Raw genomic sequence first — 21,027 nt, forward strand, 5'->3', positions numbered from 1 at the left:
AATATTGTTAAGTGAATCTGTCCAGCTCCAAAATCTATCAAGGATCTTAGCAGCATGCAATATAAACTAGCTCACTTGAATGGAAAACAACATGGTCAAAAGCATCATTGTTGCATTGCAACTGCAGTGCTATTTGCAGGATTCTTAGCAATAACTTTCAAAGCCATGAGCACTACCACATAAAGGACAAAGGAAGCAGGCACACAGCAATGACACTTCCTGCAATTTCCCTTTGGACACATTCCCAACTTCAAAATATTCCACCGTTCCTTGATCATGGGTAGGTTACAACCCTGGAACTGCCTCCTGAACACAGCTGCAGGAGAAAATTCACCACACACCTCGTGCTAAAGGTGATTAGGGACAGGCAAACAATCCTATTCCTAGAAAAAAAACACCCACTTCCTGTGAATGATTAAAACTCATGGTCCAACAAGTAAACTAAATGATCACGACATTCAGCAGAGAACAAAGCTTTATTCCACTTCTCACTCGCTGTTCATAAAAAAGCAGGAATGGGATTGGCTTGGCTCAGTTCCAGACAGTTATGCCAAGATCTGGCTTGGATTATCATCTTGGCTTTATTTCATAATCTTCAAATTGCCTGGTTAAAACTGGAGATCAGTGATGTGACAATATATAATATGTCATGCTCTATTATTGGTTCATACAAATAACTGAAAGTACAAGCTAATTAAACCAACAGTGTCATGGAGACTTGCTGGAGTGACTCCACGCTTTCTCCTCAATGCAAACATACAGACCCTGCATGCAAAGGCAAAGCTGTGGCCAGATGCAGCAACTACATTTTATAAGAATATCATTTGTTGGTTGGTTCTGTATTTATGGTTATGATTTTATAGTAGTTAAATATCAACTCTCCCTAGTGGGAATAAAAACAAATACTCAGCTGGCCAAGCAGCATCTATAAAGAGAGCCTTTCACTATAACCCAAACATCAGGAATCAATATACCGTATATGCCAGATCATAAAATATGACGACAGAGAGACTATAGTGAACCAAATGGTTTCTACCCTGTAATTCCCATCGTCAATGCTGGCTTTTTTTTTTAGATTCCAGATTTATTAACTTCCAGATTTATTCAACTTAATTTCTTCCCAGCTGGTTAGTATACGAGTTATACATATGAATCATTAGTATAGGCCTCGGGAAACAAGTCAATGATGTAATTATTATGGTACTATACCTCTCAACTACTTCCTGTACACTGCAGGAATACCAACAGAAATGGTGCAAGATTTAGGAGAGGGAACAACAATGAACTTCTACCTGCTGAAGCAGGGTGTGCCTCGCCACGTGTACATGAGTGCAGAGGCTCCACTTCCCGTTTCTCACTCCGAAGGCTTAATGGTGTAATCAGAACTTCATCCACTTCTTTTGGTGACAGCTCTCTCTTAATACTCGCTCCCTTCTGGAAATAAAATGATTTCATTACCTACATACATCAAGACCCTCAACCAGAAGTCTTCCTTCCACAAGGCAACCCATGGAAATCAAAATATCAGACTGAGAAATAAAGAAAAAAATTTTCTTTAATATCAAGATTGTGATGAAAATGCAGATTTTTAACTTGCATGTTCAGACTGGGAATATACATCATTCTTTTAATCACTCAGATCCACAAGCATCACAACGTTAATTTATTTTAAAAATAAGATCAAATAAAGAAAAATAATTTATTTTATTAATAGACATAAGAAACACTGCAAATGCTGGAAATTTGGAGCAACACACAAAAAATGCTGGAGGAACTCAGCAGGTTAAGCATCATCGGTGGAGGGAAATGAATAATCAAAGTTTCAAACCAGGATCCTTCATCAGGATTATCGTGATGAAGCGTCTTGGGCCAAAACATCAACTATTTCTTTCTGTATTTGCTGCCTGACCTGCTGAGTTCCTCCAGCAATTTTTGTACGATACTTTATTAATAAAGTAAATAAAACTCTATAAACAAAAATATATTATAACTCTTCTGCATCTTGTAAGTAAAATATATGAAACTCAGCATAGCACAACCATTACAGGGGCATGGTTTTGGCCAAATTGTATTAGGAATGGCACTGACACCAAATGCTGTAAAACCTACTCAACAAATTCAAAACTCTGATCATAAACAACTTCTTGCCATCTTTGAAATTTTGATTTTACACGCTTCAGCTTTCTCAAACTTTCAAATGACCTCATTCCATAACTACCAACTGTTTTCCTGTAGCCCTTCCATGTCACCTTCTGATTTTGGTCTTCTAGGAATAGGATGGATTTGCCCATTATTTTAAAATCATCAGCTGTAATCAGCTAAATAGACAGTTATCCTTATTCAACATGGCATAATCATCACTGAAAGTATGCCAAGAGACAACATTTGCCTTTTGGAAGAAATACCCATGTTATATTCATTCCAGATTGATTACAAGACCTTTGTGGAAAGAAAATGCCAAATGAAATATCTCAAATGATCACGGCAGCTTTTAAACTGGAGAAATGGGAAAAGCAAGCACAAATGAGATGGTTTCCTTTTTTCTAAACTTACATGGAAAACAAACTAATATTGTGCACACATCATATAACCCTACACTATTATAATGTATACACAATACACAAAGATGCAGTAACAGATACATGATCAGCACTCCAGGACATGATCAGTACACAGTAGAATAACGTGCCTATACATACCATCAACATTTAACGTTCTGCCACCAATGAAGGGTGCACAGCCAAGCTCAGATTACAATTTGAGACAAGCATCAATGAAGAAATCTTCATCTCTTGCAAGAATTAACTCACAGTAATTCTTTCAATATTGGCTGCTTGCAGCAAACATACAAAAATATTCAACATGGAGCCTTTGTAAAGTATGGTCCCATCTTGTCTGTTTGATCCCAGATTCCACATACCCAGCCTGTGCAGACACACGCAGAGCATGGTTCAACAGATAGTGACTGTATCTTGATACTTGATTACTTGGCCAATCATTCAATACATGTCCAGACAGCGCAAACAGGGTATTTGACTCAGAAAGAGCTTCAGAGGCAAGTCAATTTCTGTCCTCCAACAAACACACAATATTCTCTTTCTCAGGAGGAACAGAATAGCACTCACATAAGTATTCAGAAGAGACATGCCTGGCTTTCTTTAATTTTTCTTCCCCATTTCTGATATTGGCATCAAATCCAAGGAAATGAAATATACAGTTCAGGTGAACGGACATTAAATGAGAGGAATATGGTGGATTCCAGTTAATTGGGACACATCCAGACCAGTACATTTTAGCCCAATTAAGCAGCTGCCCCAATTAGAAGTTTCATAGAAAAATTTAAAAAGTATAAAAAAGGCAAACTGCTTAATTGAGTAACAAATTATGGCTTTAAATGAAATACAGAACAAATTAGAACACTACAAATACTATCACAATACTATAAAACTGTATTAGTTCCTAGTACTTATCAACACAGGAATTCATCTGCATCGTTCTTTTGACTGCAAATGAAAGAGCACAGACACCTGCTGATAATGGACTGCCTTCAAACAGTACTTTTGACAACTGCATCCTCCAAATCTTCATTTTCATTGTAACATTCAAGATGATTGTCGATACCTTCAAATTCTTTGCAGTTCCTAACTTGAAATAGTTTCATTTTCACTCTTAGCTGTTTCAGGTATTTCTAAGCCTGAATGTTTGAAGCCACAGTGAGCAAAACAGTTCCGAATTGTCTTACTGCTTATTACTCGCTATCAGTTTCAAAAAAATCATTGCTTTTGAATACAAGCACACACAAGTGATGCTATTTAAAAACTGTTAATTCTAAGCTAGTGTAGAGTCTAGCGACCACAAAATATACAAGTGACTGACGTTAGTTCGAAACTACTTGGCAACAGTCTCCTGTCCCAATTAAGCAGCATAGTGTCCCAAATAAAGGTAGAATCCTGGCTACTTTCTCGATTTGTGTTTGTTCTCTATGTGTTATCCCAAATAAGAGGCTGCCCTGATTAACCGATGGCCCAATTAACCAGAATCCATTGTATATTATGGATGCCATAATGCTTCAGAAGTGGAACAAGTAACCAGAAGATAATTGAAAGTCAAATAAATCTAATTATTTTACCCAATTAAAAATTTGATGAAAATTAATAGCTATTGGACAGTTTAAATGCCCGACATGCAAAAATAATAATCATCAAGATTGCCAGTATATAAAGGACAAGGGGAAAAACAATTAAATGACATCTTCCTGATCCTTTTAAAACAATTATGCAAAAATAACTAGGGACAATTACATACTTAAATCAGTAATTAAATTAAAAAGACAATTTCCCGCTGGTGTTTCACTCCTGCATTTCAAATACCTGATCACTTTTTCTTACTGGCAACACCTCACAGTCAGGACTGCCACCATTTCTTTTCTCAGCCTGGTTCCCTTTGAGGTTTGAAAGAGAAGGTGGCAGAGATTTTCTAGCTGCTGCTGTTCTCCAAGTCATTTTGGGGGCAGGCTCTTTGATATCTGCTTGCCTCTCATCTATATGCGGGACTGAATCATTAGTAGCAGGGGCTGCAATAACTGATTTCTGCACTGCTGTCCGATCTCGTGGAGGACTGGATAAATTTTCATGTTGTTTATTTTTCTTCCCTTCAAGATTTAATGAGGTTGTTGTATCTGCTGATGTGTCGGGTTTCTGGTCCACATAAATGAAGGTGTACTGTTCTATCCTGTCCTCCCGAGTTAATCTCAATGCATCCTCGACTTGAGATATGCCAACTTCCCACTGAGGGCGGATCCTTTGTGCTATGGGCTTCAGAATCTACAGGGGAAAATGAAAATACATTAAGTTATAATCCTCATCTTTCAACACTTAACTTAAGAAAAACACACTCATTGGAAGTCTCAAAATTCTGTTTTTTTAAGAAAACTAGAGTGATTTAATTTAAATGTTAGTTACTGAATTATATCTCAATCATAATCTAAACTAATCATATTTCTCATCAAATTGTGAAATATTGTTGGGAATACTAAGGTAAAGCAGTTTTTAAACTGGTTCCAATAACCAATTTTTTTTAAACAAGCTACAGACAATTTCTCATGCTGTTCCAAAATAAATCAATAGCCTTAGATCAGAGCATGAACACTGGCCAAAACCTTGCATTTTAAAATGCTAGAACACAGATCTATACCTGTAACAGAATATGTAAGAGCTTCACTGCACTTGCTTCTATCAAATATATTCTGAACAGAATTTTGGGTTTGAAAAGAAAGGCTGCAATCAACCAGGGGGCATTTCTTGTTAATATTGACACTATAATGGAAAAGAAAGTTTCTCATAGTAAGGCAGCCAGCTACCTAATCTTGATGCACAGATAAAAGTAATCTTCAAAATTTTACAGATATATTACAAAGTATTGGATGAAATGCTGTTTTAAATTTCTTGGACTAACAGGTTCAAATTACTGCAGGTATTACTTGTGGCTGCCTATCTGATGGTTCTGAATGCAATCAGATCCTTCATTTGTGCCACTACACACATGGGAGCTTCTAGAAGTAACTGAAAATCTACACCCCTTCCCCTTCTGAATCTGTGCACATCTTCCAGCTCTGCCTGCCATTCTCTCCACAACTTCTTGCAAAGCCCACAGGTTTTTTGTTGTTGTTTGTTTTTAAACTGATTTTATCTGGAGGAATTTAGATTCAGTGAACTGGCAGACAAACATACATATAGTTTAGGAGCAGGAGTAGGCCACCCAGCCTTTCAAGCCTACTTCATTTTATAAGATATGATTGATTCTGACTAAACTCCATTTTCCCATCTACTCATGGTAACCTTTGACTCCTTGCTTATTAAATATCTACCTCTGTCTTAAAAAAAATTAAAGATTTTGTTTCCAATACCCTTGAAGAAAAAGAACTCCAAAGACTTTTGCTGAGAGAAAAAGTTTTATTTTTTAAATTTTATTTCAAAATTCATCCTGTTAACAAATATTCCATAAAGGAATACTTCCCCTATCTTTACCCCATCCTTTAATTGTCCTCTAAAATGCCTCAGCAGGTCAGATGAACAGCAAGTCACTAATCCTTGTGTCTCATAAGTGAGCAAAAACATCTCTTAAGAAAGCTAAAGAACAGAACTAACAGTTAAAGATATGAATGCAAGCTCCTAATTATGAAAACAACTGGAGTTGACATTCACCAATTGTGTTTTCAAGCAATAATGGTCATGTTCTTCAAAGTAGCCTGTCTCTGCTCATGGGAGAGCCTTGAACATGCAAAGAAGATTAGAGTGTATGCATTAAAACCAAAGTATGAAGCAATATTGCAATGGATTGTGAATTGCTGAAATTCATTTACCCTGCAGAGTTTGTGGAATCAGCATTAATGGAGAGAATTAAAAGAGATGGTAGATAAATTTTTGAAAGAAACCAAGAAATTAAGGTCTATGGGGAACTGGCACAAAAGCCAAGATGAGGCAGTTTATCCATTACTGAGTGGTGAAACTGGCATGAGGGCCAGGAGCCGAGTGGCCTACTCCTAGTTTATGATTCCACGTGTTTTTAAAATATCTCCACAACTTTGCACTACATCTTCCATTGGATGCTAATGCAATAACGTAATTCTTTTCAAAGCAAGAGATTTGCAAGTTTTCTAAAGGAGTTGAGGGCCAGGGAAACTGTTTATTTTCTTTGCTGTTTCATGGTTCATGGATTCCATTAGCAATGTGATATTTATTGTCCATTCCTAATGGGCTCTGAGCTGTACAAGAAATTCAGAGTCAACCATAGTGGTGCATCCAGACTGCATAAAGGTCAAACCAGAAAAATGATGACATACACCTTCCTTGAAGGATATCAGGTAACACCCAAGCAACAAGGTGGCCATGTCAAAAGGGAAAACTGAGTTCGTGGATTGGACACAAATTTTCAACTAAATAACTTTGGTTAAAATTTTCCAGTGATTTAACTGAGATTCCCACACTTTAAATGATATTCAACTCCGGTCTGACTATGCCCATCATTATAGTTAGTTTATCATAATGGATACCTTTTGCTTCTCTGCAGCACTGCTGGCTTGTCTGGCAGTATCAGCGACAAGTGCCTCATATTGTGAGCGTCCCTGGTAGGAAGCTACCCTCTTCTCATGGATCCAAGCTCTTTCTGGCACGGTCCCAAAAAATTGCACATGGTATTCACGAGCACCTGAATCGAAAGACCAAAGATCACAATTTATAATGAGAGATCTGAAAGAAAACCAGACTCTGAACATCAAGAAATTTTAAAGTAGGTATGCAAGCTTTAAACAGAAAATAAATAAATTCCTATACTAAAAGAATGTTCAAGACTTGTGTGCAGGTGTGACTTTCATACTAAATGTCTACATATTAAGACAATATGCTACTTCCAGGGAAGCATATTTCTCCAATTAAACAAAATGCCATTGCTTTACAATTATGAAAATATGAACCACAGTATTCAGTACAAAATGTGAACCACAAATTCAAAGTTCAAAGTAAATTTTATTATCAAAGTACATATACATCTCCATATACAACTTTGAGGTTCATTTTCCTGTGGGAATACACAGCAAATCTATAGAATATAGAAAGGTACTCAGGGCATCATATCTGTGCAGTGTTAACACTGGTTGCTCCATTGCTTTGTCCTTACTGTTCTGTTGATCTAATGAAGTCACTTAACTGAAAGTGGACCAGTTATTGCCATTTATTACACATGGCTGGCAGTACCACACTGAAACGGAGTAATTCAGGGCTCTACTGTATTGTGATCAGCTTTGTTTTTTCCCCGTATTTTTTCAGCATTTAAGATAAATCTGGATAAGTACATAGATGGGAGGGGTATGGAAGGCTATGCTCCAGGTATTGGTCAATGGGACTAGACAGGATAACAGTTCAGCATTGAATAGATGAGCAAGGGCTTGTTTCTCTGCGCTTGTGCTCTATCACTATCTTCAACATTTCTCCACATGACTGTGACTTGTCAGATAAGCTTTGTCAGGCCGTTGCAAATACTACGAACAAGCCAATAGTTAAAATATCAGACTGGCTTGTGCTGAGTTAGATCAATTTTCCATCTCCAGAGGAATGGCTTTATGGTGAGAAATCCTAATAAGGAAGTCAGTGGATACAGTTTGAACCATAGAGCCATACTCTAGTTTCATAACTCTAAATCCAATAATCTTGCACTTTCATGTGCACAATCCTTCAGTCATCAGGTTTTCAGGAAAAGTGAGTTAACCTGTTGCAATCAAGAGTGAATAAATTGCTAAAACAATAATAAGGAAAAATTAGTAACATCATGCAAAATCTAATTCCATTTGTGCAGATTTTTTGCTGTTTTCACATAAGAAAATAGGATAGGTTGAATTAGTATTCACTTCCTGGTCACACTCCCAGGGAAATATACCAACTTTTGCAAAGGCAGATGAATGAATTATCAACATAAAATATACTTCATGCTCAAGTAAATTGAAACCACCAAATCTCAATTGAAGACATGATCCAATTTATGTTCTGAATTTTCTTAAATAAATGATCTAATTATAAATTCCACAGGGAACAGTTTAACCACTATAAAAGGTATGTTTTTAAACACTAAAAGTGTCAGGTTGCAAACGTAAAGTTACTTGAAACAGAACAAACACCCATGGGAATAGTTTGCAACTGCTCAGGGAAAAAAAGCAAACTTGTGAATAGAGGAATATTGGTGTTGATTGGGGTAAGGGCACAACATCTAATCTTGTATCATAGGTTATGACGATTTGTCACACTATCTTTACCAACCTGTTGATAGACCTTTCCTATTAGCCCTGGTGTCACTGCTCCCTCTAAGCTGCACAGGAGCGCAGTAAATGAAATGCTCCCGCGCACATGGCCTTTGTTACCATGCAGCTGGTATTTTCTTTTATATAATTTAATTATAAAGTGCTGCGCAGTTTTCAGGCCATGAAAAAACTTTCTGCTCAGAGCAATGGCTGATTCGTGCAGCTGTAAAAAATAAATTAGAGGGAATGCTGTCTGGTGTCCTGTTCTTTCCCAATCTTCTTGTAAATTTCCCGTTCAGGGTTAAGTGCAGTTCCTTTTTCAAAGTTGCTACTGATTTTGTCTCTATTTCTCATGTAACCTGGGAGCACAATTTGCCTTATCATTTTTATAAATTTTCACTTTTCTGAGTCATACGGGGTTGAATAAATCCCATCATCAAAATGACAGAACTAATCAAATCATATACTGTTATACTGTATATATGTTGATATAAAAGCTATACTGCAATTCACAGCATTTCCAATAACATACAATTTAGAATTAGGGACTATAACAAACTTACCTGAAATTTGGGAGTTTTGAAGTTCAAAGTATATTTATACAAACCTTGGGATTCATCTCCTTACAGGCAGCCACAAAGAAACCCAGTGGAACCCATTTAAAAAAAAACTGTCAAACACCCAATGTGCAGAAGAAAAACAAATCATGCAAACAATAAAAGTAAGCAAATAACATTCAGAACTGAAGTTCACAAAAGTGAGTCCACAGCCACGAAGCCCATCATCACTAAGCCAATTCATGAGCCCATTAGTTGCAGGCCACAGCCTCAATTCAGCGCAAGAGATGAGAGTAAACTTCGCTGAGTAGTGAGCTGAATCAGCTCATCCTTCACCTCCATCCCCAACACTCTGACCTTTTCAATCTGGCCCAACACTTAAAATCAGACAAAGCTCATGTCATTCCTCACTCTTGGAGCTGGGCCCTGCCACCTTGATATTCTCTTGGGCCCATGACCTGCTGCCTTGATTCTGCCCGACACTTAAATCGGTCAAACCTCAGGAATTTCCTCATCCTCGTGCCAGAGCCTGGTCACCACCGCCTTGAATGACCTCTGTTCTGCCACATCAAATCAACATGTCGTAAGTCCGCTTTAACAACGGCTCATTCCTCATTCTCAGGCCCAGGCCCCACAACCTCAATTCAGCCTATACACGTCACATGACATCCGTCCTGCACCTTCCGGACTTCAGTTCACGGCATAAAAATGCCAGGTCGTACAGGCAGTTCAAAAGCTTAACTCCGAAAGAGAAGTGACAGGCTGTTGATTGCAGTGATCATATCAGAGAAAGTGTGATTAATACAGTAACTTATTTGTTTCATTTGCTTCCAACAAGTCGGTGTCTTCACAAGTGTCATCTTAAACTGTAAGTTCTTTTAACCATATAACAATTACAGCACGAAAACAGGCCATCTCGGCTCTTCTAGTCCATGCCGAACGCTTACTCTCAACTAGTCCCACCTACCTGCACTCAGCCCATAACCCTCCATTCCTTTCCTGCCCATATACCTATCCAATTTTTTTTAAATGAAAAAATTGAACCTGCCTCTACCACTTCTACTGGAAGCTCGTTCCACACAGCTACCACTCTGAGTAAAGAAGTTCCCCCTAAACTTTTGCCCCTTAACTCTCAACTCATGTCCTCTTGTTTGAATCTCCCTTACTCTCAATGGAAAAAGCCTATCCATGTCAACTCTATCTATCCCCCTCATAATTTTAAATACCTCTATCAAGGCCCCCCCCAACCTTCTTCGCTCCAAAGAATAAAGACCTAACTTGTTCAACCTTTCTCTGTGCTGAAACCCAGGTAACATTCTAGTAAATCTTCTCTGTATTCTATTTTGTTGATATCTTTCCTATAATTTGGTGACCATAATTGTACACAGTCCTCCAAATTTGGCCTCACCAATGCCTTGTACAATTTCAACATTACATCCCAACTCCTATACTCAATGCTCAAATTTATAAAGGCCAGCATACCAAAAGCTTTCTTCACCACCCTATCCACATGAGATTCCACCTTCAGGGAACTATGCACCATTATTCCTAGATCACTCTGTTCTACTGCATTCTTCAATGCCCTACCATTTACCATGTATGTCCTATTTGGATTAGTCCTACCAAAATGTAGCACCTCACACTTATCAGCATTAAACTCCATCTGCCATCTTTCAGCCCACTTTTCTAACTGTCCTAAATCTCTCTGCAAGCTTTGAAAACCTACTTCATTATCCACAACGCCACCTATCTTAGTATCATCTGCATACTTACTAATCCAATTTACCACCCCAACATCCAGATCATTAATGTATATGACAAACAACACTGGACCCAGTACAGATCCCTGAGGCACACCACTAGTCACTGGCCTCCAACCTGACAAACAGTTATCCACCACTACTCTCTGGCATCTCCCATCCAGCCACTGTTGAATCCATTTTACTACCTCAATATTAATACCTAACAATTAAACCTTCCTAACTAACCTTCCGTGTGGAACCTTATCAAAGGCCTTACTTGAAGTCCATATAGACAACATCCATTGCTTTACCTTCATCAACTTTCCTAGTAACATCTTCAAAAAATTCAATAAGATTTGTCAAACATGACCTTACACGCACAAATCCATGTTGACTGCTCCTAATCAGACCCTGTCTATCTAGATAATCATATATACCATCTCTAAGAATACGTTCCATTAATTTACCCACCACTGACGTCAAACTTACAGGCCGATAATTGCTAGGTTTACTCTTAGAACCCTCTTTAAACAATGGCAACACATGAGCAATATGCCAATCCTCCGGCACCATCCCCATTTCTAATGACATTTCTGTCATTAATGAACTATTTCTGTCAGAGCCCCTATTTCTACACTAACTTCCCTCAAGGTCCTAGGGAATATCCTGTCAGGACCTGGAGACTTATCCACTTTTATATTCTTTAAAAGCTCTAGTTTCTTGGTAAAGTTTCTTTTGAAAAGCACAAAGCTAAGGATTTTCCAGTCAATACTTGATTAGAATGACTGACACAATCTTTTGGTGATCAGTGATCAACATAGTTAATGGAAATTGGCTTGAACTTACAGTTGGCTTCTATATTTTGGGCAAATTCAGAATACTATTTTAGCCAACGAACAAGGTTGTACCTTGCAAAAGATATTGTCTAGAGACAAAGTCAATGCAAGATTTCAGTAGATTCTCCGTAACATATCAAAAAGCAATGGGCTGAATGGCCAAATTCTTCTCCAATATTTTATGGTCTAGGTGAAATGTATTTCCATATTGTTTCAGATGAATACAGAAAACACTGGAGTCATTTAAAAACCAAATAGAACTTCCAGTGAAGGAAGAGAATCTGCAGACTCCTCCAGGGTGAAGCAAATGTCTGCCTCCGAGATCTTAAAAATGTGTGGGAACTTGTGTTCCTGTTTATATTTATTGCTGCACTGCCAATGTAACTTATGACATAGTGACCACAATAATTTACAGCAAGCCTTATGTTTCACAATAACAGTTATAAAAGGCTAAAAACAAGGCTAAGCATTGGACATCATGTAAACTGACAGCATTTCATTCCAACAAAAGCAATAGTTGGTAATTTCCAGAGAAATTCCCTCAACAAGCTAATTGCTGAATTAGTCCCACACCAAAAGCTGAAATACAGTATTCTATCGATAGCTGGCTAATTCAAAGGAAGAGTTTTGCTTCAAGGGAAACCTCATAATGCCAATTATTCTTGTTACCTCTTGTGTTGATCTTGGTATGAACCTGCAGTAACGGATCACAGGACACCATACAAGGCCACCAGGGATAAGTGCCAACCTTAGTCCACACCAAGTCTCCAACCTGGTAAAACGTTGAAACTACCAACTGATTTCCAGAGTCTGGTAACTGATAGGCCTGAAACAGAGAAGATGACAAGTTTAGTAAACAGGATGTTATCACAGCAGATTATTTTGGCACAAGCACAGGGCAGGAAGCTAAAATACTTTGCTTTCAAAGGCTTGGCATGGCCAGAAATTAGGAAGCAAAGACCAGAGCAAAAGAAAGACCATAAGACACAGGAGTAGAATCAGGCCATTCAGCCCATTGGGTCTGCTCCGCCATTTCATCATGATTGATCCATTTTCCCTCAATGCCATTCTCCTGCCTTCTTCCCATAATCTTTCACGCCCTGACTAATCAAGAACCTATCAAACTCTGCCTTAAATACACCCAATGACCTGGCCTCCATGGCCTCCTGTGACAACAAATCCCACAGATTCACCACCCTCTGTCTAAAGGAATTCCTCCTTATCTCCATTCTAAATGGAAATCCCTCTAAGGCTGTGCCTCTGGTCACAGACTCCCCCTCTATAGGAAACATTCTTTCCACATCCACTCTATTTAGGCCTATCAACAACATTGAATTGAATTGACTTTATTTCTTACACCCTTCATATACACGAGGAGTAAAAATCTTTATGTTACATTTCCGTCTAAATCTGCAATGTACAGTAATTTGTAATAAATAGTATGCACAACAGGACAGTCAATATAGCATAGAAATACAATTGTATTAGCATGAATTAATCAGTCCGACGGCCTGTTGGAAGAAGCTGTCCTGGAGCCTGTTGGTCCTGCTATTATGCTGTGGTACCGTTTCCAAGATGGTAGCAGCTGGAACAGTTTGTGGTTGGTGTGACTCAGATCCACAATGATCCTTCTGGCCCTTTTACCCTCCTGCCTCTGCAAATGTCCTGAATAGTGGGAAGTTCATATCTACAGATCCGCTGGGCTGTCCATTCCACTCTCTGCAGAGCCCTGTGATTGAGGGAAGTACAGTTCCCATACCAGGCAATGATGTAGCCAGTCAGGATGCTCTCAATTGTGCTCCTGTAAAAAGTCCTTAGGATTTGGGGACACGTGCCAAACTTCCTCAACCATCTGAGGTGAAAGAGGTGCTGTTGAGCTTTTGTCACCACACAGCCAGAATGTACAGACCACGTGAGATCCTCGGTGATGTGTATGTCAAGGAACTTAAAGCTGTTCACCCTCTCAACCCCAGATCCATTGATGTTAATAGGGGTTAGCCTGTCTCCATTCCTCCTGTAATCCACAACCAGCTCTTTTGTTTTTGTGACATCGAGGGAGAGATTATTTCCTTGACATGACTGTGTCAAGGTGATGACTTCTCTGTAGGCTGCCTCATTATCATTTGAGATAAGGCCAATCAATGTAGTGTCGTCAGCAAACTTAATTATTAGATTGATCTGCTTCCATCTGGTAGGCGCTTCAGATCCCTCCAGACTAAGACTAATAGGCACTGGAGAAGTTTTTTCCCTACTGCGGTCACTTTGCTGAACAGTTAACTGCCGGTTAACTGTCGGCTAACTATTACTTGGATTGCACTACCTGTATGTATAATCTATATTTTCATTTATATTTATCATTATTATTGTTATAAGCAGAGAGACAACATCTGCCGGAAGTAAATTCCTTGTATGTGCATAGGTACTTGGCGATTAAAGTCTGATTCTGAGCTGTAGGTGGTGACAGTCATGGGTAAACAGAGAGTAAAGGAGGGGGCTTAGGACACAGCCCTGAGGGGCAGCTGTGTTGAGGGTCAGAGGGGTAGGTAGGTTTCAATGAGATCTTGCTTCATTCTTCTAACTTCTAACAACCAAGGTACTAACCAGTGTCCTGCCTAAATGACTACCGTCCCGTTGCACTTACATCCATCATCATGAAGTGTTTCAAGAGGCTCGTCATGAGGCATATCAAGACCCTGCTACACCCCTCACTGGACCCCCTGCAGTTTGCATACCGTCCCAACCGCTCAACAGATGACACCATTGCCACCACCCTCCACCTGGCCCTAACCCACCTGGACAAAAAAGACACATACGTTTGGATGCTATTCATAGACTTTAGTTCAGCATTCAACACAATCATCCCTCAGAAACTGATTGGAAAGCTGAGCCTATTGGGCCTGAACACCTCCCTCTGCAACTGGATCCTAGACTTCCTGACTGGGAGATCTCAGTCAATCTGGATCGGGAGCAGCATGTCCAACACCATCACACTGAGCACGGGGGCCCCCCAGGGCTGTGTGCTCAGTCCATTGCTGTTCACTCTGCTGACCCATGACTGTGTTGCAACACACAGCTCAAACCATATCATCAAGTTCGCCGATGACACAACCGTGGTGGGTCTCATCAGCAAGAACGATGAGTCAGCTTACAGAGAGGAGGTGCAGCAGCTAAAGGACTGGTGCAGAGCCAACAACCTGTCTCTTAATGTAAACAAAACAAAAGAGATGGTTGTTGACTTCAGGAGGGCATGGAGCAACCACTCCCCGCTGAACATCGACGGCTCCTCGGTAGAGATCGTAAAGAGCACCTAATTTCTTGGTGTTCACCTGACGGAGAATCTCAACTGGTCTCTCAACACCAGCTCCATAGCAAAGAAAGCCCAGCAGCGTCTCTACTTTTTGCGAAGGCTGAGGAAAGTCCATCTCCCACCCCACATCTTCATCACATTCTACAGGGGTTGCATTGAGAGTGTCCTGAGCAACTGCATCACTGCCTGGTTCGGAAATTGTACCATCGCAGATCGCAAGACCCTGCAGTGGATAGTGAGGTCATCTGAGAAGATCATCGGGGTCTCTCTTCCCGCCCTCACAGACATTTACACTACATGCTGCATCCGCAAAGGAAAAAGCATTATGAAGGACCCCATGCACCCGTCATACAATCTCTTCTCCCTCCTGCCATCTGGGAAAAGGCTCCGAAGCATTCGGGCTCTTACGACCCAGACTACATAACAGTTTCTTCCCCCAAGCTATCAGACTCCTCAATACCCGAAGCCTGGACTGACACCTTGCCCTACTGTCCTGTTTATTATTTACTGTAATGCCGGTACTGTTTTTGTGTACTTTATGCAGTCCAATGTAGGTCTGCAGTCTAGTATAGCTTTCTCTGTGTTTTTTTTTTATTAAGTAGTTCAGTCTAGTTTTTGTACTGTGTCATGTAAACCATGGTCCTGAAAAACATTGTCTCATTTTAATACTATGCACTGTACCAGCAGTTATGGTCGAAATGACAATAAAAGTTGATTTGACTTGACTTGACCTCACTTAGGATAAAGACTCACACCATTTATCTTTTCTATGCCCTTCATGATGTTATAAACCTCACTGTGATCATCACTTTAGCTCTTTCACTGCAAGTAAAACAGTGCCAGCCTATCCTTTATCTCCTTATAACTCAACCCTTCCATTCCCAGCAACATCCATGTGGCGTGTGATATTACTAGCGTCTTAACACTGTATCATTATGTCTCAGCTTTTGTACTTAATGTCCAATCCATTAAGACAAGTGCCCCATGTGTCATCTTAGAACCTTATTTACCTGTGTCACCACTTCCATTACATTCAATTCTGGAGTCACCTGCTAAGTTACTAATCCTACCACCTAAATTCTCATCCAAATCATTAACTATATACATGACAAACAACAGAGGACACAGCACCAGTGCCTGCGCCACAACACTGGCCTCATGCCTTCCATCAAGAAAATCCACTCTTAACCCTCCCTCCCACCAAGGTCATCTGGTTTCCGATTGTCTAGCTCACCCAGATCCCCATATAACCTCATCTTCCCAACCAGTCTACTATCAGGACCTTGACAAAAGTCTTGTTAAGTGCTGACACAAAAAAAAATTAAAAGAGTTCAACTGATTCTGCACACAGTGTTATCAAGACCAAGGAATTGATCATGGACTTCAGAAAAGGAAAGTTGGAAGAGCACATACCAGTTGTCATTGAGTGCTCAGTGGTGGAAAGGGTGGGCAGCATCTCAGAGGAGCTAACCTGACCTAAATACAATCATGAAGATGGCACACCAATGTCTATACTTCATTAAGAGTTTGCGGAGATTTGGTACGCCAGCAAAGACCCTTACAAATTTCTATAGGCTTATGACGAGAGAATTCTGACTGGCTGCTTCATACACCAATGCACAGGATCGTAAGAGGTAGAGGGTTGTAGACATGGCCAGTTCTATCATGAGCATTAGGGTGAGGGTTACCATCAAGGTCATTTTCGAAGAGGCAGCACCTCAAGAAGGAAGCATTCATCATTAAAGACCCTCATCATTCAGGACATGTCCTCTTCATGTTACTACCATCAGGAAGGCGAAGGAGCCTGAAGACCCATGCTCAATGTTTTAAAAACAACGTCTTCCCCTCTGCTATCAGATTTAAGAGTCCATTATCTTATATTTCATCTTTTGCACTATTTATTTTGTAAGTTATTGTGATTTGTATGTCTTGCAATGTCATGCAGCTGCAAAACAATAAATTTCACAATATATGTCAAGAGATAATAAATATGATTCTGATCTACCATAATGAAGTGCTACAAGAGCTTGGTTATGGCTAGAATCCACCCCTACCCTGGACAGGCTGCAATTCACCTACCATCACAACAACAAAATACACACCAGGCTGCTCTTTATTGATTACAGCTCAGCATTCAATACCTTTATCCCCTCAGTATTAATCACCAAGCTTCCAAACCTGGGCTTCTGTACCTCCCTCATCAACTGAATCCTTGACTTCCTCATCGGGAGTACTGATCAGTAATAACATTACCTCCTCACTGATAATCAACACAGGGGCACCTGAAGGATGTGTGCTAAGCCACTGTTCTACCCTGTCTCCAATCATGATTCTGTGGTTAAGCACAGCTCAAATGCCACTTGTAGACTGACAAACAACATCACTGTTGTTAGTGAAATCTCAGATGATAATGAGGAGGCATTAAAGGAGTGGGCTGGTTAAGTGATTTCACAACAATCACCACCTCACACTTAACGTCAGCAAGATCGAGAAATTGACTGTGGATTTCAGGAAGGAGAAGTCAGGAGGGAACACTCTTGTAAACTCTTGTAAATTTTTATAGATATACAGTGGAGAGCATTCTGACAGGTTACATCACAGCCTGGTATGGAGGCTCCAATGCAAAGGATTGTAGACTCAGCCATCACAGTTACAACTCTCCCCGTGATCAAAAGGATCTTCAAAATGCAGTGTCAGAAGAAGGTGGCATCCACCATTAAGGACCTCACGTGCCTTCTTCTCAATACTACCATCAGGGAGGAACTTGTAGACCCACACTCAATAACTTAGGAACAGCTTCTTCCTCTCCATCACCAGATTTCTGAACAGTCCCTGAACTTATCAACACTACTTCATTATTCCCTTTTTTGCCCCATTTATTTTGTAATTTAATTGTACTACTTTTCATATTTCAATTGGTAAAAAGTGTTTCCAAGTCCATGCCCTACCATTAACAGATTCTGTCAACAGATTCCAAAACCCCACCTTCATTTGCATACAGCTGCTACTCCAGTTAATATTTCATTAGGTCTACATTTTATTTTGATGAGTCCAAAACTGAAGGAGTGGGTTAAGAAACTATATTAGTGAAAGATGGTAGTGGAAGAGAAGAGTAAAGGTGGGGTGGGAGAAGAGAAAATAAAGCAAGGGGAGATACAATTAGAGGGGACTATAGTACTGTCATTTGTGGCACTACATTTGTGAACTATAATAAAACTGGTCTCTGGGATTAAACTTGGTTTCTTTCTTAAATGAAAATCTCTACAAATGTCAAATTCCTACTTTTGCTGGCAGTGGGAATCTCCTAGGCTGTGAAACAGACAAGTGCATTTCTAAGGAAGGGTTCAATGGTAAAAAGAGGAATGTCCCAAGCATAAACTTCTCAAGTAAACTCTTCTCGGGTTCCAGCCAGGCACAGGTATCGATTTTAACCAAGGCTGAAGCTGGTATAGTTTGTCAATGAAATGTCGGTTAAAATTGATAGCCCAAGAAGAGTTTATTTGTCACAGACACTGGGAATGCACTAGATCCTTTTTCATAAACTTCCCAGTTCAGTTGTAAAATTCATACAAGACTCCATGAATGCCTATCGGCATCCGAACCACATTAAAGAAACTTACTTGCTCAACATCACCTTCTGCCAAGAGTTTTGCATATAATCAGAGTTTAGACCTCAGACTAAACCTGAAAATACTGCACAGGAAATCAAAAAATTTGGTAAGCTGGGAGATGTACCCAAATAGTGTACAGGTTATAAAATTACAGATAGAATTACCCAGATTAACACAGGTTGTGCATTTTAATTGTTCTCCCCCAGCTACTGTCTTTCTTTAAAAAGTTACTGAAACATATTGAAACTGATTGATTTGCTTTGTATACTTTAACACAGTTTCTTTCCACACCAGACCTTTTTCAACCCACATCTCTCATTTCCACTCAGCCTATGTGCCACCACAAAGCATCTCAGAAAGCTGGGTTACATCATCAGCTTCCAAATCACCAAAAGATGTGCAGCACTACCTTATATGGCTTAGCTTAGTACAAAGAAATGTGACACATTAGCTTCTTTACTCTAGTATGAATGCTGGCATTACTGAGCAGAAATTTACAAAATAATTGATCAAAATATTTTAAATGTGTTTTTCTATGTATTACTGAGAATCAACAGAAAGCATCCCAGAAAAAAGGGTTTGTGGAATGAGAAGCAATGATCACAGTCTGAAAACTGAACAATCCAATAAGCAAAATGATAGGCAAATAAATGGTGTGATGTATCAAAGATTGCAATTCATGCTACGACCAAGACAAACTTGATCAAGAGAACCAACTGAAGGTAGTGCAGGCACATTTCTAACCAGCCAGGTTACAAAATAAATGCCTAGGTATGACCAGCATAACAAACATTCAGTAAATAGTTTACATCACTGCAAGATATAAAGTCAGCATTATCATTGACTGTTTTTCAGTTTTTGTAATGGGAGTTTAGCAAGAGAAGAAAGACTTGCACTGCCAAAGTATCTTTCAAAACTATATCTCACAAATTCTCCCAAAGGGCTTTATAGCCAATTTAGTGGCTGCTGCAATGCAAAAAAAGACAAATCTATTTCTGCACAGCAAACTCCCAAACTGATCTTGATTCTGGTGTTAGATGAAAAATAACTTGAACCTATTCTGGAGAGCAAAAACGGAAGAGGAGCTCCTAATAAAGAAGCTAACGAAAACCCCATTACTGAATTTTCCTCCAACTGTAACCATGAAGGGTGATCTTGGTTGTCTATATCATAAATCCAAAAATTAATAAAATGAATATTAATTGCCCAATAATAAAATCTAAAGTTTGGTAAAGCCAGTCCTCCATCTTTTTTTTATTTTTGCAATAAAAGGTAATTCACTCTAGAGCTTTTATTATTCCAAACATAAGACAAAAATCAGAGAATCTATTTTATCAAAAAATGTTTTTGGAACAAAAGAGGGAACTGCTTGAAATATATATAAAAATTTCAGCAGAGTAACCATTTTTATAGCATTTATTCAACCTATCAATGACATTGACATAGGTGACCATTTAGAAAACGCCTGTTGAGTATATTCAACTAAAGGGAAGAAATTATACCTATATAGGTCTTAAATTTTTTTTAGTAATTTTGATACCAAGTAAAATGGTTTTTGGCAATATTAAAAGGTATTTTATCAGAATAATTATTAATAAGAAATAACTCACTTTTATGTAAATTAAGTTTATATCCAGAAAAAATACCAAATTCCATAAATATAGATAACATAAAAGAAATAGATTTCCTAGGATTTGAAATGTAAACTAATAAATCGCCCGCGTATAACGAAACCTTATGTAATTTATGCCCTCTCCTAATACCCTGCACAGAATTAGAATCCCTAATCCCTACTTAAAAATTTAGTTTCAATTTCGTAGATTTTTTGAATTAAATGATTTTCTACTTTCTAGTAATATTTATTCTAATTTCTTTTTTAAAACATCACCTTTGGATAAGGCTTTTTTAACATGGAAAATTAATGGAATAAAAACTTTTTTAGATTTGTTTTTACAAGACTGTTTAATGTCTTTTTCACAGTTAATGGATAAATATGTTATCTCTAATACAATTTTTTCAGATATTTACAGGTTAGGAATTTTTTGTGATTTTTTTTTACCGAATTACCCCTCAGCCTGCTCTTTAAATTTGACTTATGCTATTTTTCAGTTTAAAACTTTTCAAAAATGATTAATAGCTATCATTTATAAACAGTTAATGAATGCTTGCATGTCGCCTAATGAAAG

At 38.8% G+C, this 21,027-nt stretch overlaps 1 protein-coding gene across 4 annotated transcripts in view; it reads right to left on the reverse strand.

The window, feature by feature from the left end:
* Nucleotides 1-21,027, reverse strand: part of nsd3 (nuclear receptor binding SET domain protein 3) — a 98,600-nt gene that overhangs the window by 51,654 nt on the left and 25,919 nt on the right. For all 4 annotated transcript variants that reach the window (XM_073057863.1, XM_073057854.1, XM_073057873.1 and 1 more), the window contains exons 3-6: nucleotides 12,593-12,749; nucleotides 7,052-7,206; nucleotides 4,371-4,823; nucleotides 1,293-1,434 (exon numbers count right to left, since the gene is read on the reverse strand). In XM_073057863.1, coding sequence (XP_072913964.1) covers nucleotides 1,293-1,434; nucleotides 4,371-4,823; nucleotides 7,052-7,206; nucleotides 12,593-12,749 — 907 coding nt within the window. The remainder of the gene's footprint in view (nucleotides 1-1,292; nucleotides 1,435-4,370; nucleotides 4,824-7,051; nucleotides 7,207-12,592; nucleotides 12,750-21,027) is intronic.

Source organism: Hemitrygon akajei, chromosome 1 (assembly GCF_048418815.1).
Source record: "Hemitrygon akajei chromosome 1, sHemAka1.3, whole genome shotgun sequence".
NCBI lineage: Eukaryota > Metazoa > Chordata > Chondrichthyes > Myliobatiformes > Dasyatidae > Hemitrygon > Hemitrygon akajei.